The following is an 18,450-nucleotide window of genomic DNA, read 5'->3' as shown; positions in this document are numbered from 1 at the left end:
TGATCAACAGCTTTAAGATGGAGGCAACTCGCTCAGTGTTTCCTGTTTCATTCTTAGACTGTGGCGATGGTAAGTAGCAGCTTTTCACTTGTTACCTGGCATCTTTTCAGCCACCAATGATAGTCATTGTATGTTATCAACATTTCACTAACTATGTTTTCTCTCATGTTTAAAATAGGCCGACCAAGAGCAAAATAGGTATGTCTGCAGACTCTGCTGTAGCCAAAGTTATCAGATCTCCTGTGTTTTTAAATCCCTAACTGCTCGATCATTATCATTTTAGAAGACAACAATTTCTCAAAGGAGGTTCAAAACTAATGCCTACAAGATTACCAAGAGGAGGGTTCGGGGCTCTTACATGACTCCGGGAAGTCAACACTTGGTGGATGAGGTGTGTTACCTTTGACACTTTTAAGACAGTCCTGTTTATCACTACTAACAATAAGCAAATATGTTTTCACTCAACAGATCCTTCACAGCATGTTGTTTCTGGGCAAAATCAACAACATCCCCTTTTCTCCAGAAGAAATCTTCCCTAATCCTTTTGTGTTGGGTTCTTTAATGAGAAGATATCCCAGGCCTTTTAAGTTGTATTCGACTCAGCTTCCCAGGCGAAGTCCCTTCTCCTGTGTGCTCGACATGGTAAGATAACTCTTCTCACATTGTCAGTCAATCTGACAAACTTCCAGGTTTTAGGAAAGTATAATGCAAAGTGCTTTTTTACTGAGAAATCCAAAGAAAATCCATACTGTACCTTATACTTCAACATATGCTTCTAGCTATACTTCTCCACCAAACACAGAGACTGCAGGAGAGCTGGAGACTTGCTTCAGAATTTGTTAGTTCTAAATAATGTCTAACAGACTCATTATTGGAGATGCTTACAGTCTTCAAGGCGTATATGATGCTGTCACTGTGTAGCTGCTGGATCTGTTAAGTCAGCTCAAAGACTCTAAATTCAGCGTGTTTTGACAGCCCGGCATAGCAAAATAGAAAAAAAAAAAAGGTCAATTAGCAAATTTAATTATAAATTAGTGAGAACAAAGATGGATTTTTGCTTATCGATTTAAAATTAAATAGATTTTTGTGACATGTTTCACCCCCTATCTTAAAATGTCTAAACCAAAAGCATCCAATGGTCCTGCATAGTTAAACAAGTCAAGCAGCGAAACAAACATGTTGATCAACTTTCTATGAAAAACAACTATATAATCAGGTGCAACACTTTGACCAGATCTGTAACTGTTTTCAGATCGTCCTGCAAAATAACTCAGAGAATGAAGAGCAAATAAAGCAGAGTCTGCAAGATCTCCTCACAGACTTGGACTTAGAAGAGAATAATAAAAAAACAGCTTTCGTCTCGTCCACCATCTGCATTTCTCAAAAATCCCAAACCAACAAATCAGAAAGGTACTGCGGAGTCTCCATGTCCACCAAAGGTCCTAACGCTGGGAAAATTATGATTGCTGCCTCCTGTCTTAGCAAATGGCATAAATATGTATCTGGTGCGGTGATGACCTATTATCCAAACACAGTCCAGAAAGATTACTTTGATGGAACAATTGAAGTACCTGGAAATATCAGGTGTGAGGCTTTTTGTCTCCGTGATGGTGCCAGAATGAAGCCTTGCAGATCATGTAAGAATTTGTTTGGCTTGAACACAGAAGACCTCAGAGAGTGGCCATATGGTAACTGTGCTGAAGCTGAGAGCCTGAGCAATTTGCTTGAAAATGAGAGAGAAGTTGAAACACATGTGGATGAATACTCAGCTGAAAAGGACAACAGGCAGAGAGCTGAGGATGAGGTTGGTAGGGTTCTTAGAACCGTGTTGCAAAGGATTCGGTTTAACTGGACAGGTGAATTTTACAACCCAGAACAAGAGTGAGATTTCATGAAATCATTTGCATTCATCATTCTGATAAATCAAAGATTCTCTGCTCTGACAGCATCTGTGTGGATTTTCTGTAATCACAGAGACGTGTATAAGCATGTTTACTTTCCATCTCCATGTAATTGTCACATTTAATAATTAAAACTGGCTTCTATGGGTTTTTGTTTGTTTGCTTACATATCTAGTGTTTAATGCAATATGAAGCATTATCAGACAGCATTTATTGGGAAGAATCCCATATTTATACTGGTCTGTACCCAGGGTACACAGAAAATAAAAACACATGTTTTCTTATTATGATCCCAACTATAATTTACTTAAGCAAAAGCACTACATGTGTAGTTATAATATTTATAGCAGTTACTGTTGAGCTTTAAATTTATCATCTTAAATGTTTATATGCTGATTATATTGCTTTATATAAGAAAGGCCTAACTCTGAGTACACTCTGTGCCAAAAAGTGCTGACAGGAAACTGCATGCTTTTGCAGAAACGTGCTTTTGCAGCTAGAAAGTGAAGCTGATATATATCAGTTTTAATTAGTTTTTACCAACTGCTTGCTAGGGCAATCCCACGAGTTTGGTGTTTTTGTATTGAACATGATTCCAAGTGCTTTCTATAACACATAGCAGAGGTGCCACAACAAAGACTGAGAAGAGGACAGGAAGAGACGGTGAAAGAGATGCACTCCTTCGCCATTCATGTTAAAGCGTTGCATAGCTTTAATTTTAGAGAGTGTTGCATAACTTTAGTCATTTTTCTACCACAGGTGAAGCCAAGAATTGTGAAGCTCTCTTTTGGCCAAATACCAGAATCTGTAAGAAGAAGAAAAAACAAACAATCAAATAGGTCATTATTAAGAGAACAACAATCTCTTGATGATTATCCACAGTGTCTTTGATAACTCTGAGATACAAACTGTCAAGGATATACACATCCCAGCAAACAATAGCTGTGTTTGACTAAAGCGATTAATAACAAGGACAGAGCTACAATCACTACAGTCAAACATAAAGGGCTTAATCCTGAATCCAAGTCTGAGCTGTGATGCCGTTGGTGCTGAAAGCTGCTCAGATCCTGAAGCTGCACGTTTTGTCTCTCTCTAACCAAACCAGCAGCAAAAGAAGACACATTTCGCTTGACATAAACATTGTCATGAATTCCCTCTTACTTTTGCTGGTTTGCTTCCACCACCATTAAAACACACACAGAAAAACAACACAGCACAGCTCTCTGCCTCTCTCAGTGTACTTTAAGAACACCGTTTCCCATCTCAAATCTCTGTTTTTGGCATTATTCGCTTGCTTGTTATGAAGCAGTCTACCGTTGTTTACAGCCATTTTTTTTAATGACTTCCGACAAGACAGCCTCATTTCTGCTGTTCAATACCAAATTTTATTTATTTTTTTCAAATTAAGTGAAACTGCAAAATGCTCTGCTGTGTCTCTATTAAAACCTCTTATTAAAACCTCTGAATCACTTCAGCAGCATCAGCCAATGTACATTTGTTGAGTCGTGGTTCTCGTCTGCTTTTGTTCTACTGCAGAATAATATTTTTAAGGTTATCTACTGTAAAAAGCTAGGCCAGGAAAATCTGCTTCATGGTTTTGTGTTTTATCCTCAGTTACTTTGACACAAAAGCATCTGCTGTGATGCTCACACCTCTGATGAAGTTTCACAAGTGTCAGTACTGATAAATGATCAGAATTATAATGTTTCTGACTCTCTGAGTAAGAATTAAATGGAATCTAATTGGGACCTTGTGAATTGGAATTGAACAGGTTCTAGAAATCAGTGATGATACTCAGCTCCAATACCCACCTATGATATTAGGCTTACGAACGCTGACTGGGTTTCATTTACCAGCTTTTTATGTTCTTCCTGCAGTTTCCTCCCCACATCACTCATCTTAACTTTTTTCCAGTCCTCCTCAGTCTAAACAGAACACACAACAATACAAAGAAAAGCTCAGGTGATTGATCTCTAACACTAGGCATCCCCAGTCTTATTCTTAGCAGTCTAACTTCTCACCATATCTTTGAAGGCCTCTCCATTGTAGTAGCGCTTGGATGCTGGATACTCTATCGTTTTGTCACATAGTTCCAGGAAACTGGAAGCCACCAGATGCAGCTCCTCTCCGTCATAGCCGTACAGCTTTTTGTCCTCACGCGTCATCAGCACAAGCTCGTCACATGGACATGAGGTGCCCTTTACCACACCAATAACCTGCATTTTTACAATCTCGGGAAGGTAGAATTTTCCCCAGGCGTTAACTTCATCATCATCCCCGTCGTATTTGGTGTTCTCAAGCTCTTCTATCCACAGGTCAGCACCACTTGGCTTCTTCAGGTGAACGCACATGCTTTTGTTTTTGGAAACAAAATCTTTCACCCATTTCAGGTACTTTTCACCTGGAAAGAAGCAGACAAGGAAATATGGATGAATGTAGAAGTGTTGGAAAAGACAAATAGCAAGGTTATCCTACAGCAGTTTGTGAAAATGTTGTATCTTGAAATGAGCAGGCAAAATGAGGATCTCACTTATCTCATATATTCTGACTACCGACTTTCTTCAGTTAAAGGACAAAAAAAGGGCACACTGGAGGCTGACAGAGTGTGCAATGGTGGGAATCATTTTGCAGAACTCACTAAAGTTTGTTTCTCCTGGAACAAGCTTTTTACACTTCGGCAAATGAAAATACTGTGTTAAACTAAAAAAGAGCACCAGACCAAGGTCTACAGTACTAACAGAAAAGCATGCCGTTACCTGTTGCCTGTCGACACAGCTGCTGACCTTCCTCACCAAAAAAAAAAAAGAGGATCCCTGAAAGGAATAGAAAGGTTATGTTAAAATGAATGACTGTCACGGTGATCATGGGAAGCTCCGAAATATCACAACAATAGCTACGAAATCACAAAATGCAGTGTGATGTCTGTAAGCACCAAACATGACATCTCTGCAAATTCATCTTGAAACATGTAGGTACCTCACACGTACAGCTGCAGCCATCTCAGCCATTTATCACTGTGGCTGCCAAGTGGCTGCCACTTCACAAGCGCATGGCACAACATAGAAGAGCCACCTCCACAGGACAAGACTCAGCAGTCCATCTGCATCTTAAGGATAAAGGTCACTCTTTCGAGGATGCTAATGTTCACATTTTGGGCAGAGAGGACAGATGGTTTGAAAGAGGAGTGAAAGAAGCATCTATGTCCACTGTGAGCGACCATCTTTGAACAGAGGCGGGGTTTACGACACCAACTCTCTGCCATCTATAATCCAGTTTTGAGATCCTTCCCAGACGCCTTAACGCCCACTCACATCCTGGGCCATCTGACCTCAGGAATTCGCATGATAAGGTGGGGCCAGGTTTCACAATGAACTCACCCGAAACTCTGGCTGATTGGGGCCCACACCCAGTTTCACACCTTGGCTCAGGTGATTAGAGGATCATCAGGGGGTCCTTTTGTCCCTCTGTGGGGGGTCACTCCCACTAGGTTTATATCTGGGACTCTCCACCATTTGACCTTAGAACTGAAGAAGCTTCTCGGATGAGAGGTGAAACGTCTTCAAGTAACTTAAAGAAGTCCAGACGCTTTTCTTTGCAAGCTCCTTTGACTACGATGACCTGGATGACTGAGAACCTTCACAGACATAAGGTGAATGTGACAAACAAAGCGCCTTCTTGTTCTCTGTGATAATGTAAAGTTATTAATGAAAAAACAAACGAGTAAAAAACGGACTGGAAACATGTCTTCAATCAAAACTCGACAAAAACAAAGAAACAGCCTCACTTCTCTGCGACGCTCCCTAAAAATGACGTTACGTGTTACGTACCAGAGATTTCTATACAGCCCTTTATCAAGCCGAGAGAAAGTGACGCAAAACCCTCCAACTAATAACGACTAGCAGAGAGGCTCAGCTGAGTGTAGTTACCTGGTTTGCAGACGCATACAGACGTTTCCTGTCCTCTCGGACGCAGCTGTGATAGAACATGTGGTGCATTACCGCCACCAACTGGCTTGGAGTGAGGACCGGAAATCACTCATGCCAAATCAAAAAAAAAAAAACATAAAGAAAGATTAAGTGAAGAGATAAATGAATACATTAAATCAAGAAGAAAAAAACCCACCACCGGACATATACATCCTCATATCCTTCTGTACAAATGAGTTTGTTTTAGAAACTGAAAAAAGCCACAAAACCTTCACATCTAGAAATCCTTTGCAGTAAAACTTGTTTTTTGGCAGGTTCCACAGGTTTTGAATCAGTTTTCTTCTTTATTCCTGATAATTTTGACAATGAAAAAGAACATGTTCTATAGGGCTTTGGAGTTGACGTCACGCCGCAATGCATTGTGGGAGCGCGGCACCATTTTCGAGGTCTACGAATCAAAACAAACACACTGTGTTGGAACGACGATTACAAGATGCTTAAAAGCAGCTCAAAAGAGAACGGACTGTATAGAGACCGATTGCGTCCAGAGGCGAAGCGGCGGTACTTGCAGAAAATAGCGTGCAGTGGAAATGTGGACCCGTATGAAATACGGCCGTGGAGTAGAAACCCTGAAGACGTAGCCTGATATATTTTCGTACCTTATCTGTGGAGTCAGCGCGTACAAGTCGTCATTCAAACAAAGGTAAGTCAGCTCGAGTACTGCGTGTGAAATGCGTTTGATTTCCCTGCAAACATTCACATTAGTGCAGCATAAATTCATTCATGAGGGGAAATTACAGTGAGAACATGTGGAGGCTGTTAGAGGGAGAAGATAGTGAGTTCAGTGCAGGGCTGTGCAGAGAGGTTTAAAGGGGCGGGTGCTCAAAGTTAAAAAGGGGCACATTGAACCAGGCTGAATAACAACAACACACATTCATCAAGAATCTAATATGGGAAGGGCAGGGCTGTGTTGGTCTGAGACTGTAGACATTAAAAAGTCCACAGGAGAGATGGTAGCTGATTAAACAAGTGTCATGAGATAATAACAAAATGCAAAGATTGGTGACAGCGCTTGGAACCATAAGGACACAAAAAACTATGTATGTAAAAAAAAAAAAAAAAAATATATATATATATATATATATACACACAGTGGGGCAAAAAAGTATTTAGTCAGCCACCGATTGTGCAAGTTCCCCCACTTAAAATGATGACAGAGGTCAGTAATTTGCACCAGAGGTACACTTCAACTGTGAGAGACAGAATGTGAAAAAAAAATCCATGAATTCACATGGTAGGATTTGTAAAGAATTTATTCGTAAATCAGGGTGGCAAATAAGTATTTGGTCACCTCAAACAAGGAAAATCTCTGGCTCTCACAGACCTGTAACGTCTTCTGTAAGAAGCTTTTCTGTCCCCCACTCGTTACCTGTATGAATGGCACCTGTTTGAACTCATCATCTGTATAAAAGACACCTGTCCACAGCCTCAAACAGTCAGACTCCAAACTCCGCCATGGCCAAGACCAAAGAGCTCTCGAAGGACACCAGGAAAAGTATTGTAGACCTGCACCAGACTGGGAAGAGTGAATCTACAATAGGCAAGCAGCTTGGTGTGAAGAAATCAACTGTGGGAGCAATCATCAGAAAATGGAAGACATACAAGACCACTGATAATCTCCCTCGATCTGGGGCTCCACGCAAGATCTCATCCCGTGGGGTCAAAATGATCATGAGAACGGTGAGCAAAGATCCCAGAACCACACGGGGGGACCTGGTGAATGACCTGCAGAGAGCTGGGACCAAAGTAACAAAGGTCACCATCAGTAACACACTACAACGGCAGGGAATCAAATCCCGCAGTGCCAGACGTGTTCCGCTGCTGAAGCCAGTGCCTGTCCAGGCCCGTCTGAAGTTTGCCAGAGAGCACATGGATGATACAGCAGAGGATTGGGAGAATGTCATGTGGTCAGATGAAACCAAAGTAGAACTTTTTGGTATTTTGGTATCCTGTATTTGTTGTTGAAGACTTCTTCAGCTTCTTCTCAAGGACATCAGCTGCTTGTTTGGCAGCAGAGGCAGTTAAGAAGCTTCCTGAAAAACACTGAACAGTGAGTTCACTGTGGCATATGACAGATTCAGCTTTCTGTGTGCAAATGTGTCTGTGTCGACCTTTCAAATGCTGTTGAATCCAAAACATCAGCGGCTCCTCGGCTGCTCACTTCATGCACTTCTGTCTGTGTGACAGTCCAATGACATCACAGCTGTTTCCAGCCCCAGTGTCTCAGGACTGGACACCTTTAAACATGTCGAGGATCAAACAGCGTCCAGCTAAACACACATGAAACTATCAGAGCTGACAATCATTCCAATAACATCTAATGGTTCATGTATGTAGACACAGGACTACAAGGAAATGGCTCTCAGCATCTGGCTGTGGGAACACATGAGTCCCTGTTTGTGTTCAGATTGTGTGCATGTTTTAGACGTGTGTCACATGTAGAAACACAACAATCCCACAATGACACACAGATGTGTTTGACACAGCTGTGCAGCTGTAAGTTGTTTCTAATGATTCATTGAAGCTCTTCTAACATTCTGGAGACGATCAGTACATGAATCTGTTCAACACGACAACAATTTGACTTCAGTGTGAACGTTTGCATTAAATAACCTTCTTCATCCAGCTGACAGCATCTTCATCCTATGATGTGAACAGTTCCTCCTGTTGATGACAAACCTCTGACAGGATCTGCTTGAGGAGCTTTTTCATGTGCAGCTCTCTGAGCTCAGGGCTGAGCTGCTGTTTCATCTTTAAGAGCTGCTGCCTCCTCGCCGGACTTGTTCTCCTCTTCTTCTCCTAATGACACCATTTCTGCTTCATATAAAATTCAATAAAGATGCTGACATGTATCTGTAGCAACAACATCATTGAATCTAGAACAACTGGAGCCAAACCAGTGGCTCTGCTGGGATCACTGGTGAGCCAACACTTCCTTGTTGATGCAGATTTCAGGGCTTCCTTTTGCTCCTCCGTTATAACTGTTCTCTCTTCTCAACACATGATGACACAAAGGAATCAGCAGTGACAAAGATGATGCTGAAGAGAAGCACACACTTCACACATATAACAGAGCAGTGCAGTTACACACACCTCTGCTCGACATCAGGCCTCAAACAAAGACACAAAACACTAACTTGACTCTAAACAGAAGAAACGAGCAGCTGTTTCTGTTCTGTGCTTATTTATATTTGACACACATGCTTCTCTTTGTGCAAACACACATCGCACTATAAGGGTAACCTCGCACACAATGATTGGACAGCACAGTGATGATGCTGGGAGATCCTATACACAGCACCACAGAAACACTGAGAACTTTAAACAATGATGGAAAGTGTTATAAATGACTTGTTGGCCTCTGATCTGTCACAAACAGCTGAAACGTGTCTCTCATGAGTCACATGAAGGTTTTTGACAGAAAGGACAAAAAGTAGCTGCAGTCAGTTTGTGTCATTTTTATATTTATTCATCTGGGAGAAAAATCTGAGGGACATTAAAATGTGTTTTCAACAGAGACAAGAACATGAATATAACAGAACAGGTAAATGAACATGTTTCAAGTAAACAGCTGGACTGATCAGGTCCAAACACAGAGTGATAAACTTGTCAAACAGCTGTCATATCTTTATATAGAAGCTCTTTATAAATGCTGCTCACTGCAGTCTGTTTACTAATAATGTCAAAGTGTTAGAAACACAGAAACATCAGAATGGTCTTTGTTCACAGAAACCTGTCTGGGATCCTTTGTTGTTCTTTTGATGCAGAGTTACATTATAAATATAAAGAGTTATTTCAGAGTCTCATCAGTTTTCCTGCATGTCTTTATTTAACACATCAGCAGGGCTGAAGCTCTCATGTTAAACACACACTGATCTATGGACACGTTCATGTGTTTCTAACAGAACCAGGCTGTTATCAGCCTGCACTAACATTATGTCACACACACTGAATGTAACAGTGACAGTTTACATCATCACACAATCAGCTGTGATTGTTTCACTGTCATCAAACGAGTCAACAGGAAGTAGAATCAATAGAAACCAATCATTTACTGACAGCATGTCTGATGGAAATAAGTGCAGATTATGTATGAAGTCTAACTGCACACAGTAACTGTGTTACAATAAGGACTTAACAGCGCCCTCTGCTGGAGTGTTTCAGTACTGCGTTAACTAGAATACACCACCTCCTCCTCACACCACCTGCTACAGCTCTACTCTTCTATGACTACAGTCATCCACAGCACTGATGTGAGGTCACATGGTTCATATGTAAGGAGCACAGCTGACCTCAGGTCAGTTTAATGACTGTGAGCAGCAGCTGTGTTATTGTCACTGTGACAGGGAGACACTCTCAGACACAGCGCTCATGTCAGCTTGTTCTCATGCAGGAGGATCAGGAGCTCCATGTTTGTCTTTCTGTTTGAATCATGATGTGTTTGTGCCATCAGAGTCTGTCATGAGTACTCAGGGTTTCACAGCAGCTCTTCTGGATGCTGACGAGGACTCCAACCTCATGTTTCACCTCTCTGAGCTTCTGATGTCTGTGAACACTCGTGTTTCTTCTCTGGGCTCATCTGGACAAAAACACCTTTCTGTGTTTGGCTGCAGCCTCATTCTGACTGACAGGAAGTGTGTTATCCATGAGCTGCACTTCTGTGAGGAAGTTTCCTGCTGTGTTTCCTGTCTGTGGACAAACACGAGTGTTCCAGCTGAGGACTTGGTTCCTTCCACCTGTCCATACAGGACATCACGCTGTCTGCAGCTCTGTAAATGCAGCTCCAGGTCCTTCCACGTGCTGCTCTGTATTTGTGCAGTTTGTAGTGTGTCCTGGGAAACGTAGCACACATGGTGTTCTTCTGCTGTTTCCTCCTTTCACTGAGTGTGAAACACTGACGCTGTGCTGTTGTTCACAGAGGGGAGCTGATTCTAGCTGCAGCTGGACTCTGTCATCTAACTGAATGTGTTGGTGCTGATCACGGGGCTCTGAGGGGGGAGCAGCAGGAGGACTCTGGATGCTGACGTCAGTGTATCTGTGGAAGCTCCCACAGCGTGTCTGTCATTCAATATTGTGCTGTATATTGTATCTATGCAAAGATGAACAGACTGTGTGTTCACTGGTCTCTGTGCTGCAGCTCTGATGTCATCATCACTCCCTCCTCCACCCTCAGCAGTCCCAGCATGCTGCTGTGGTGCACCCCACCCTCACTCTACACCTGAGCCACAGACCACACCCTCCACCTCAATATACACCACAGTTTTCTCTGCTGTGGAAATGAGATCAGGAGGAAATCATCATTATTATTATTTAATAAACGCTCACATTAATGTGGGCTTATTTGTTTCATATTAGAAACATTAGTTGAGTGTTTTTAGTATAAAATGGTCAAAGTCCCTCTTTTTGCTCCTCCCCTCACCTGTGGATGGGCGGTGCTGTTACCGTGGTGACAGCTTGGATGTGTTTCAGTCCTGCCTGGTTATCACTGCAGGAATCTTTCACATTTATTACAGGTAATAACTCTGATTTTTCTGTGTATTATGAACCAAATGTATCCTGATACACACAGAGTTGGATGAGCAGAGGTTGTTTTTGCAGTTTATGTAGTTACTATGGACTTAATGCATACATATTATTAAAATTAGGGCTATAACAGTTGTATTGATGCATAGCAACTTGAAATGCTCCCACAAATGGCTCCACAGCATGTAAAAATATAACAAAAGCTCTGGCGGACTTGGTTCTGTGGTCAGTCTTAAAGGGTGAAGTTAAACTCTGTAATCTTCACTGTGTCACAGAGTTCAGTGAGTCCCGTTATTCACAGCATCAATCAGATCATCAGAGAACAGCTGATCAGCAATCAGTGGTGCCAACAGCGCCTCCTGTGGTGAGAGGATGCAATAATGCAATGTAGCATTTTTCCACTCAACACTTGCAGTCATGGAAACTGTCTGTTGGATCTGTGTGACGTTGCTTTCTTGGTTAGAGTTCCTCACAAATGTCCAGATGATTCTTCTAATGAGGCGTCGACCATGTTTGCAGCTCTTTGGAAGAAAACGTCGCCCTTTGCCATCCTTACTTTTCTTTGACTTCTTCAAATGCAGCTGAACTCCAGCTGGTATTTTCTTGGACTTTGCAGCTGTTTCTGGTCATCAGTTCATTCCTGCAAACCTCTGAAGCTGAACAACAATGATGCTGCATTGCTGGCTGATCCCAAAAGGTTGATTCTGTTCATCTGGACGTTTTCAGAAACGTTTGCTCACTGATCAGGTGACTTCTTCAGTCTCAGCTGACTGCAGCTTTACAAGCTTACAAACAGCACATTTGCACAATGACTGAAAGCAGCAGCACCTGATATATATGATACTAATATAATACATATACATATATAATCCATACTAATGATGAAGGAACTGAGCTCACAGTCCATTGTTCATTCAGTGAACTACTCAGTTTATTTTGGGCCTCAGAAATGCTCACTCTGTTTGTACATCACTGTCAGCAATAGACTCATTCTGCTGTGTGGACAGGAACACATGTGACATCACTTCCTGTTTGTTTGTGACTGAAGAGGAAGAAGTTTACAAGGAATCATTTAGAAGAGTTTCAAACATCAACTGATTGAATCCATGAATCTGAAAACGTGTTTGTGAGTGAAAGAGACAGACATGTACAGACTGAACTATCTGTTCAACAGTCAGAGTGTTTCTCTAACACAGGGGTGCTCAATACGTCGATCGCGATCGACCAGTCGATCGCAAAGGTAGTATTGGTAGATCGCATGGCATTAAAAAAATAGATGCCAGCCTATCATCCATCCCGTCACTTGATTGATACAGGGAAGCCAGTCAGATGACATCGGATTTTTTCTGACGCTTAGGTTGCTGCGCATGCGCAAACAGTGGCGCGAAGTGTAGTAAAACTGACAAGCTAGTCAGCGAGTTAACTCCAATTTTTAGCTCTCGGTTTTTTCTAAACCTAAGAAAGGGTTAAAAATGAGTGAGGGAGCTGGACCAAGTAAGAAGACAAAAACGTATCACTTTCATACGGAATGGGAGGAGGACTTTTTTTTCACGATGTCATTTTCGAAGTGCGTTTGCCTCATCTGCCAGGCTGCCATCGCAATGCCAAAGAAGGGAAATGTGGAGCGGCATTTTCGAACTGTTCACGGAAAATACGACACTACATTCCCGCCGAAAAGCGAGCTAAGAAAGAAAAAGGTGAAGGAACTAAAATCCCAGTTGTCCGGACAGCAGTCATTTTTCACACAACAAACTTCAAAAGCGAAAGCCGCCACCGAAGCATCGTTCCGGGTGAGTCACATCATCGTTAAAAACAAGAAGTCTTTTCAAGATGGAGAGATGGTAAAAGAGGCATTCGTTGAAGCAGCTGACTCATTGTTCCGAGACTTTAAAAATAAGGCAGAAATAACATCTTCGATCAAAGCTCTCCAGCTGTCAAGAAGTACAGTTACACGGCGCTGTGAAGCCATGGCGGAGGATTTAACCCAGCAACTTTGGAAGGACATCGGAGATTGCCAGTGTTTCTCACTGCAGTTGGACGAATCTACGGACGTGAATGACACAGCCCAGGTGTGCATTTTCATTCGTATGGTGTTTACTGATATCACTGCAAAAGAAGAGCTATTAACAGTCCTGCCCATGAAAGAACAGACGCGAGGAGAGGACATATTTCAGTCGTTCAAAAACTTTATCGAGAAAACCCAGCTCCCAGTGTACAAATTGGTGTCTATTACCACAGATGGAGCACCCGCAATGGTTGGCCGCTTGAATGGATTTATTGCCAAGTGCAGGCAGGACGATGCTTTCCCGGACTTCCTAAATTACCATTGCATAATCCACCAACAAGCGTTATGCGCTAAAATGCTCAACATGAAGGAGATCATGAATGTTGCAACGAAGATCGCCTGTTCTATTCGCGCCAGATCTCTTCAAAGACGGTTATTTCGTGCACATCTGGAGAAGGCTGACTGCGACCACTCTGAGTTGTTGCTACACACTGACGTGAGGGTGGCTTAGTCGAGGGAAATTCCTGCAAAGATTTCGAGAGCTCTGTCCGGAGATTAAGGAGTTTTTCCGTGTAGCTGGACAAGCAGAATACATGCAACTTAATGACGGTCAGTGGCTGTTAGACTTGGCATTTTTAACCGATCTGACAAACATGTTGAATGACCTTAATCTACAGCTGCAAGGAAAAGACAAAACAGTGATCAACATGATCAGCTCAGTTAATGCTTTCAAACGAAAGATGCAACATCTCTCTTTAAAGCTGCAGCGCCATGATTTGATAAACTTTCAAAACCTGGCGTCAGAGCTGGAGATGCAAGGGATGGCCTGTTTGCAACTTGACAGTGCACGCTACACAGAGCAGATTGACAATTGTCTGTCAGAGTTTGACAAACGCTTTCAAGACTTTTCTTTGCTCGAGCCAGTCGCTACCTTCATGTGCTATCCTTTTCGGGAAGATGCTGATGTCGATTCACTCGCATCAAAAATTGCAAAACTATTTCACCTGAACTCTTCTGGAGTGGAAGATGAGATTTTGACACTACAAGCTGACATTGAGCTGAAGTCCAGAGATCATGGACAGTTCTGGAACTTACTCACAGAAGTAAAGTACCCCAACATGAGGAAATGTGCTGCCTCTTTGACTGCATTATTCGGCTCCACTTATTTATGTGAGTCATCATTTTCCCACATGAACATCATTAAGTCCAAGTACCGTTCCACCATGACTGATGAACATTTGGAAGTGTGTTTGAGGCTGGCCGTCAGCAGCTACTGTCCGGACTATGCATCCCTGGCTGATTCAATTCAGTGCAAGTCATCAGAGTAAACTCAGGTAATGACAAAAAATTTACATTGTTAATTGTGTTGTGAAATATTGGATATTGCGGTTATGCATGTATATACATTGTAGATATAAAGAATCCTCAATATATTTATAAATAAGTATATGTTTTGGATTTTTGTAGTGGGTAGATCATTTTGACTTGGTCATTTTATAAGTAGCTCACATGCGGAAAAAGTGTGAGCACCCCTGCTCTAACAGGAGACACTCTTTACACTCCACTCAGCACAGGCACACTGAGGAACCACGAGACCAGTAATAAAACCCAGGATAAAGAGTTTGAGTGAATGTGGTGTTGAAGGTGCGGAGGTGGATCAGAGTGTCAGAGGAGACTCTGTAGAAGGACAGAGTGCCAGCAGGACAGTCCACATACACTGCTGCTCTGTTGGAGACAGAGGAGGAGGAGGAGGAGGAGGAGGAGATGGGTGTGTCTCTGTTATTGTGCCTGATATAACGAGGACCATTATAATCACAGTACAGACTCCAGGACTGATCATTGCTTCCAAACACACAGTCATAACTGCCTCCTTTCCTTCTGATGCTTCTGTAACTCACTGATATAAAAACGTTTCCTCTCCACTCGACCTCCCAGTAACAGCGACCAGTCAGACCATTTCTACACAGCAGCTGTTTCCAGTAATCAAATCTGTCTGGATGATCAGGATATGACTGAACCTCCTCCACATGTGTCACCTTCCTGTTGTTGTCAGACAGTTGGAGCTTTGTGTTCACTGTGTTTGTGTCGATTGTGAGTTGACAGGAATCTGATGGAGAGAACAAACACAATCCAGCTGCAGTTATTGATCCATCATCTGTTCATTGATTGACACTTTGATGATGACTCCTGACATGATGAAGATGGTTGAATGTGTGCTGCTTTGTTTTCATGAATCCCATTAAAAACACACTTACACTTCCTCAGACCTGGTCTCAACCATCGGACTCCAGCAGGCTCCACCCTGAAAGGAGGAGGGGGGTCAGAGCAGCACAGTCAGCATGCACACATGGACATTACATGGCTCTCACACACACACTGTTACACACTGAGCTCAAAGCTCGGCTCCACTGTTTTATTCAAAGAAATCTACATTTATTTATCAGCACATTTAAAAACAGCTTGAGCCAAAGTGCTGCACAGAGTAGAGAGAAAATAGGAAACATACACAGTAATGACTATAAAGACTGGTCAGGATTGAAAGCTACAGAGTACAAATGTGTTTCCAACCGGCTTTTAAAAATGTCCAGTGTTGGTGACGACCTGATGTGAAGGGCGACTGTTCCAGAGTTTGGCTGCAGCCATCGATAAAGCTCACCTCTGTTTTTACGTCTAGTTCTGGTCAGAAGCTGCTTATCTGCAGACCTGAGGGCTCCACTTGGATTCTTTTGTTAAAGAGAGATAAGATGGAGCCAATCCATTCACAGATTTAAAGACAACCAGATCTGGAAGTGGATTCTACCACGTACTGGTAACCAGTGGAAAAAGCTGGTGATGGGTCGTCTAGCACAGACCCACCGCTGGAACCAGACAATTGATGAGGGAGAGAACTGTGACAGCACCGTTCCTTCACTTGACCTCAGTCGCTCTCGTCTGCTCCCTCGTAACACTGCTCTTTATTGAGCTTACATGAATATGCACAAGTTCATTATGACGTCTTACACAGGTATGAACAAAGAGTACCAGTCTGTGCATAGTGTGTGTGTGTGTGTGTGTGCGTGTGTGTCTGTGTCTGTGTGTGTGTGTGTGTGTGTTCCAGATGTGACCCTGTGACCCCAAAGCTGGTGCTAAGAGTCCAGCGGTCCCCCTAACAAAGGGCTCTTATACTTAACCAGACACAGAGTAGGTGTCCTCCTACACCAGGGGTCTCAAACTCGTGGCCCGCGGGCCAATTGCGGCCCGCAGGACGATAGTTTTTGGCCCCACCTTAATATGAAAATGTAATGTTAGTTTGATAATGTATGACACTTTACAGTGTTGTGGGCGGAGCTGAATTAACCCACCAATCAGGGTGGGATATGGATCTCAGGGGACACCAGCCGGGCTTGATGCAAGCAGGGAAACATTTCTCAATGAGTCAAAGTTCCAGCAGCGTTGCCCTGGAGTGTTTCTTTCTTTCCTGTGCCTGGCTGGCTTCCTCCTTTCTATTGGGCAAACGCCGACATTCGCCCCAGCGCGCTGCGTTCACAACACTTCAAAAAAAGTTGTTTTTTTAAGTTGCTGCCCAGCGGGACATTATACGTATATAGATTTATACACACGTCAGTGGGATTTAAAGTTATTTTTCCACAGAGAGAGATCTCATATTAACTCTCACAGTGATGCGTAGGCGGCGGGATAAAAGAAAAGTCATGAACTCAATGCAGCCCAATTTAGTCTGCAGTCACATAGCGACACCTGTTCATCGGCAACAACAGTCCCCGGTAACCCGGACTAATTATAGGGTCGCACCGTAATTTGTGGCTCCATGTTTTTATTTGCATCACTCCGTTTGCATTGCAGCAAACATGAACATTACATATATTTCAATATAATGTAAAAGCAGTCAAAACAACTAACATCAGAAACAGCTGATGTTATTTGTTATATGTCACGGTGTCATTTCCGCTTCTTTCTCCTGTAACAACAGCCCGGCGCCGTGAGCAGTCGCCTGTTTTGCGCTCGCTATCCCTGCACTTTCTACCATCTGCAAACGCCACGGTGTTCGTGTCGTCATGAAAGACATGAACATCGAGCGTAAAAACAAAGGAGACTGCTACCGGCTTTTTATCTGCCGATCGCCGTGCTACGGTTGCAAGAAAAAGAAGCAGAAATGACGTTCTCTACGCGTTGAGACTCACAGTAATTCCAATGCATGGCCAGACCACCGCTCAGCAGATATTTACAAGCTGTGTGATGCCATTGAGAATGTTGGTTTGCCATGGAAGAGGTTTGTTGGAATAACAACAGATGGAGCGCCATCAATGACAGGGAGGAAACATGGACTGGTGGCACAAAACAAACTGGAAGAGGAAGGCGTGGAGGAGGCCATTGCTCTGCACTGCATCATCCATCAGCAGGTCCTTTTCAGCAAATGCCTGAAGTTTGACGATGTGATGTCTATTGTTGTGAAATGCATCAACCAAATCAGATCCAGGGGCTTAAAGCACCGAAGCTTCTGTGCTTTTTTAGGGGAAATGGAGTCAGAATATGGGGATGTGCTCGACTTCACTGAGGTACGTTGGCTCAGCAGGGGAAATGTATTAAAGAGACTTTTTGAGTTGAGAGCAGAAGTGAAGCCTTCATGGAGAAGGATGGAGTTAGTGTTCCTGTGCTAACTGATCCCAAATGGCTCATGGACTCAGCTTTTCTTGTTGATATGACACATGAGCTTAATGTACTGAACAAGACGTTACAAGGCCAGGGGCAACTTGTCAGTGCTGCCTATGACAACGTGAGAGCATTCTCCACAAAACTGGCGCTCTGGAAAGCTCAGCTCTCTCAGACAAACCTTTGCCATTTCCCAGCATGCAAGGCACTCGTGGATGCAGGCACACCATTCAGTGCTGACGAGTATGTTGATGTCATTTTGAGGCTACAGGAGGAATTTGATCACAGATTTGCTGACTTCAAGACACACAGAGCCACCTTTCACATTTTTGTGGACCCCTTCTCCTTTGATGTGCAAGATGCCCCTTCTGTGCTTCAAATGGAGCTC

The 18,450-nt window shown here is 42.9% G+C and overlaps 2 protein-coding genes across 6 annotated transcripts in view; one reads left to right on the top strand and one right to left on the bottom strand.

Annotated features, from left to right (window-relative positions):
• LOC146634344 (protein NLRC3-like) overlaps positions 1-18,450 on the bottom strand; it is a 329,883-nt gene that overhangs the window by 33,753 nt on the left and 277,680 nt on the right. For 4 of the 5 annotated variants that reach the window (XM_085376895.1, XM_085376914.1, XM_085376899.1 and 1 more), the window contains 2 exons: positions 15,671-15,717; positions 14,981-15,522 (listed from right to left, as the gene is read on the bottom strand). In XM_085376895.1, coding sequence (XP_085233021.1) covers positions 14,981-15,522; positions 15,671-15,717 — 589 coding nt within the window. Of the gene's footprint in view, positions 1-14,980; positions 15,523-15,670; positions 15,718-18,450 lie in introns of those variants that run through there. The other variant, XM_085376896.1, reaches the window with a different exon arrangement.
• LOC146634346 (uncharacterized) lies at positions 359-1,885 on the top strand. The gene is made up of 3 exons (XM_085349076.1): positions 359-391; positions 469-642; positions 1,253-1,885. The coding sequence occupies exons 1-3, from the start codon at positions 359-361 to the stop codon at positions 1,883-1,885; spliced, it is 840 nt and encodes a 279-aa protein (XP_085205202.1).

Source organism: Diplotaxodon limnothrissa, linkage group LG3 (assembly GCF_057381915.1).
Source record: "Diplotaxodon limnothrissa isolate DT_005_m linkage group LG3, D_limnothrissa_male_GT1.1, whole genome shotgun sequence".
Classification (NCBI taxonomy): domain Eukaryota; kingdom Metazoa; phylum Chordata; class Actinopteri; order Cichliformes; family Cichlidae; genus Diplotaxodon; species Diplotaxodon limnothrissa.
Note: the sequence above shows the minus strand (reverse complement) of the source record. Positions and strands in the feature narration are given on the sequence as shown.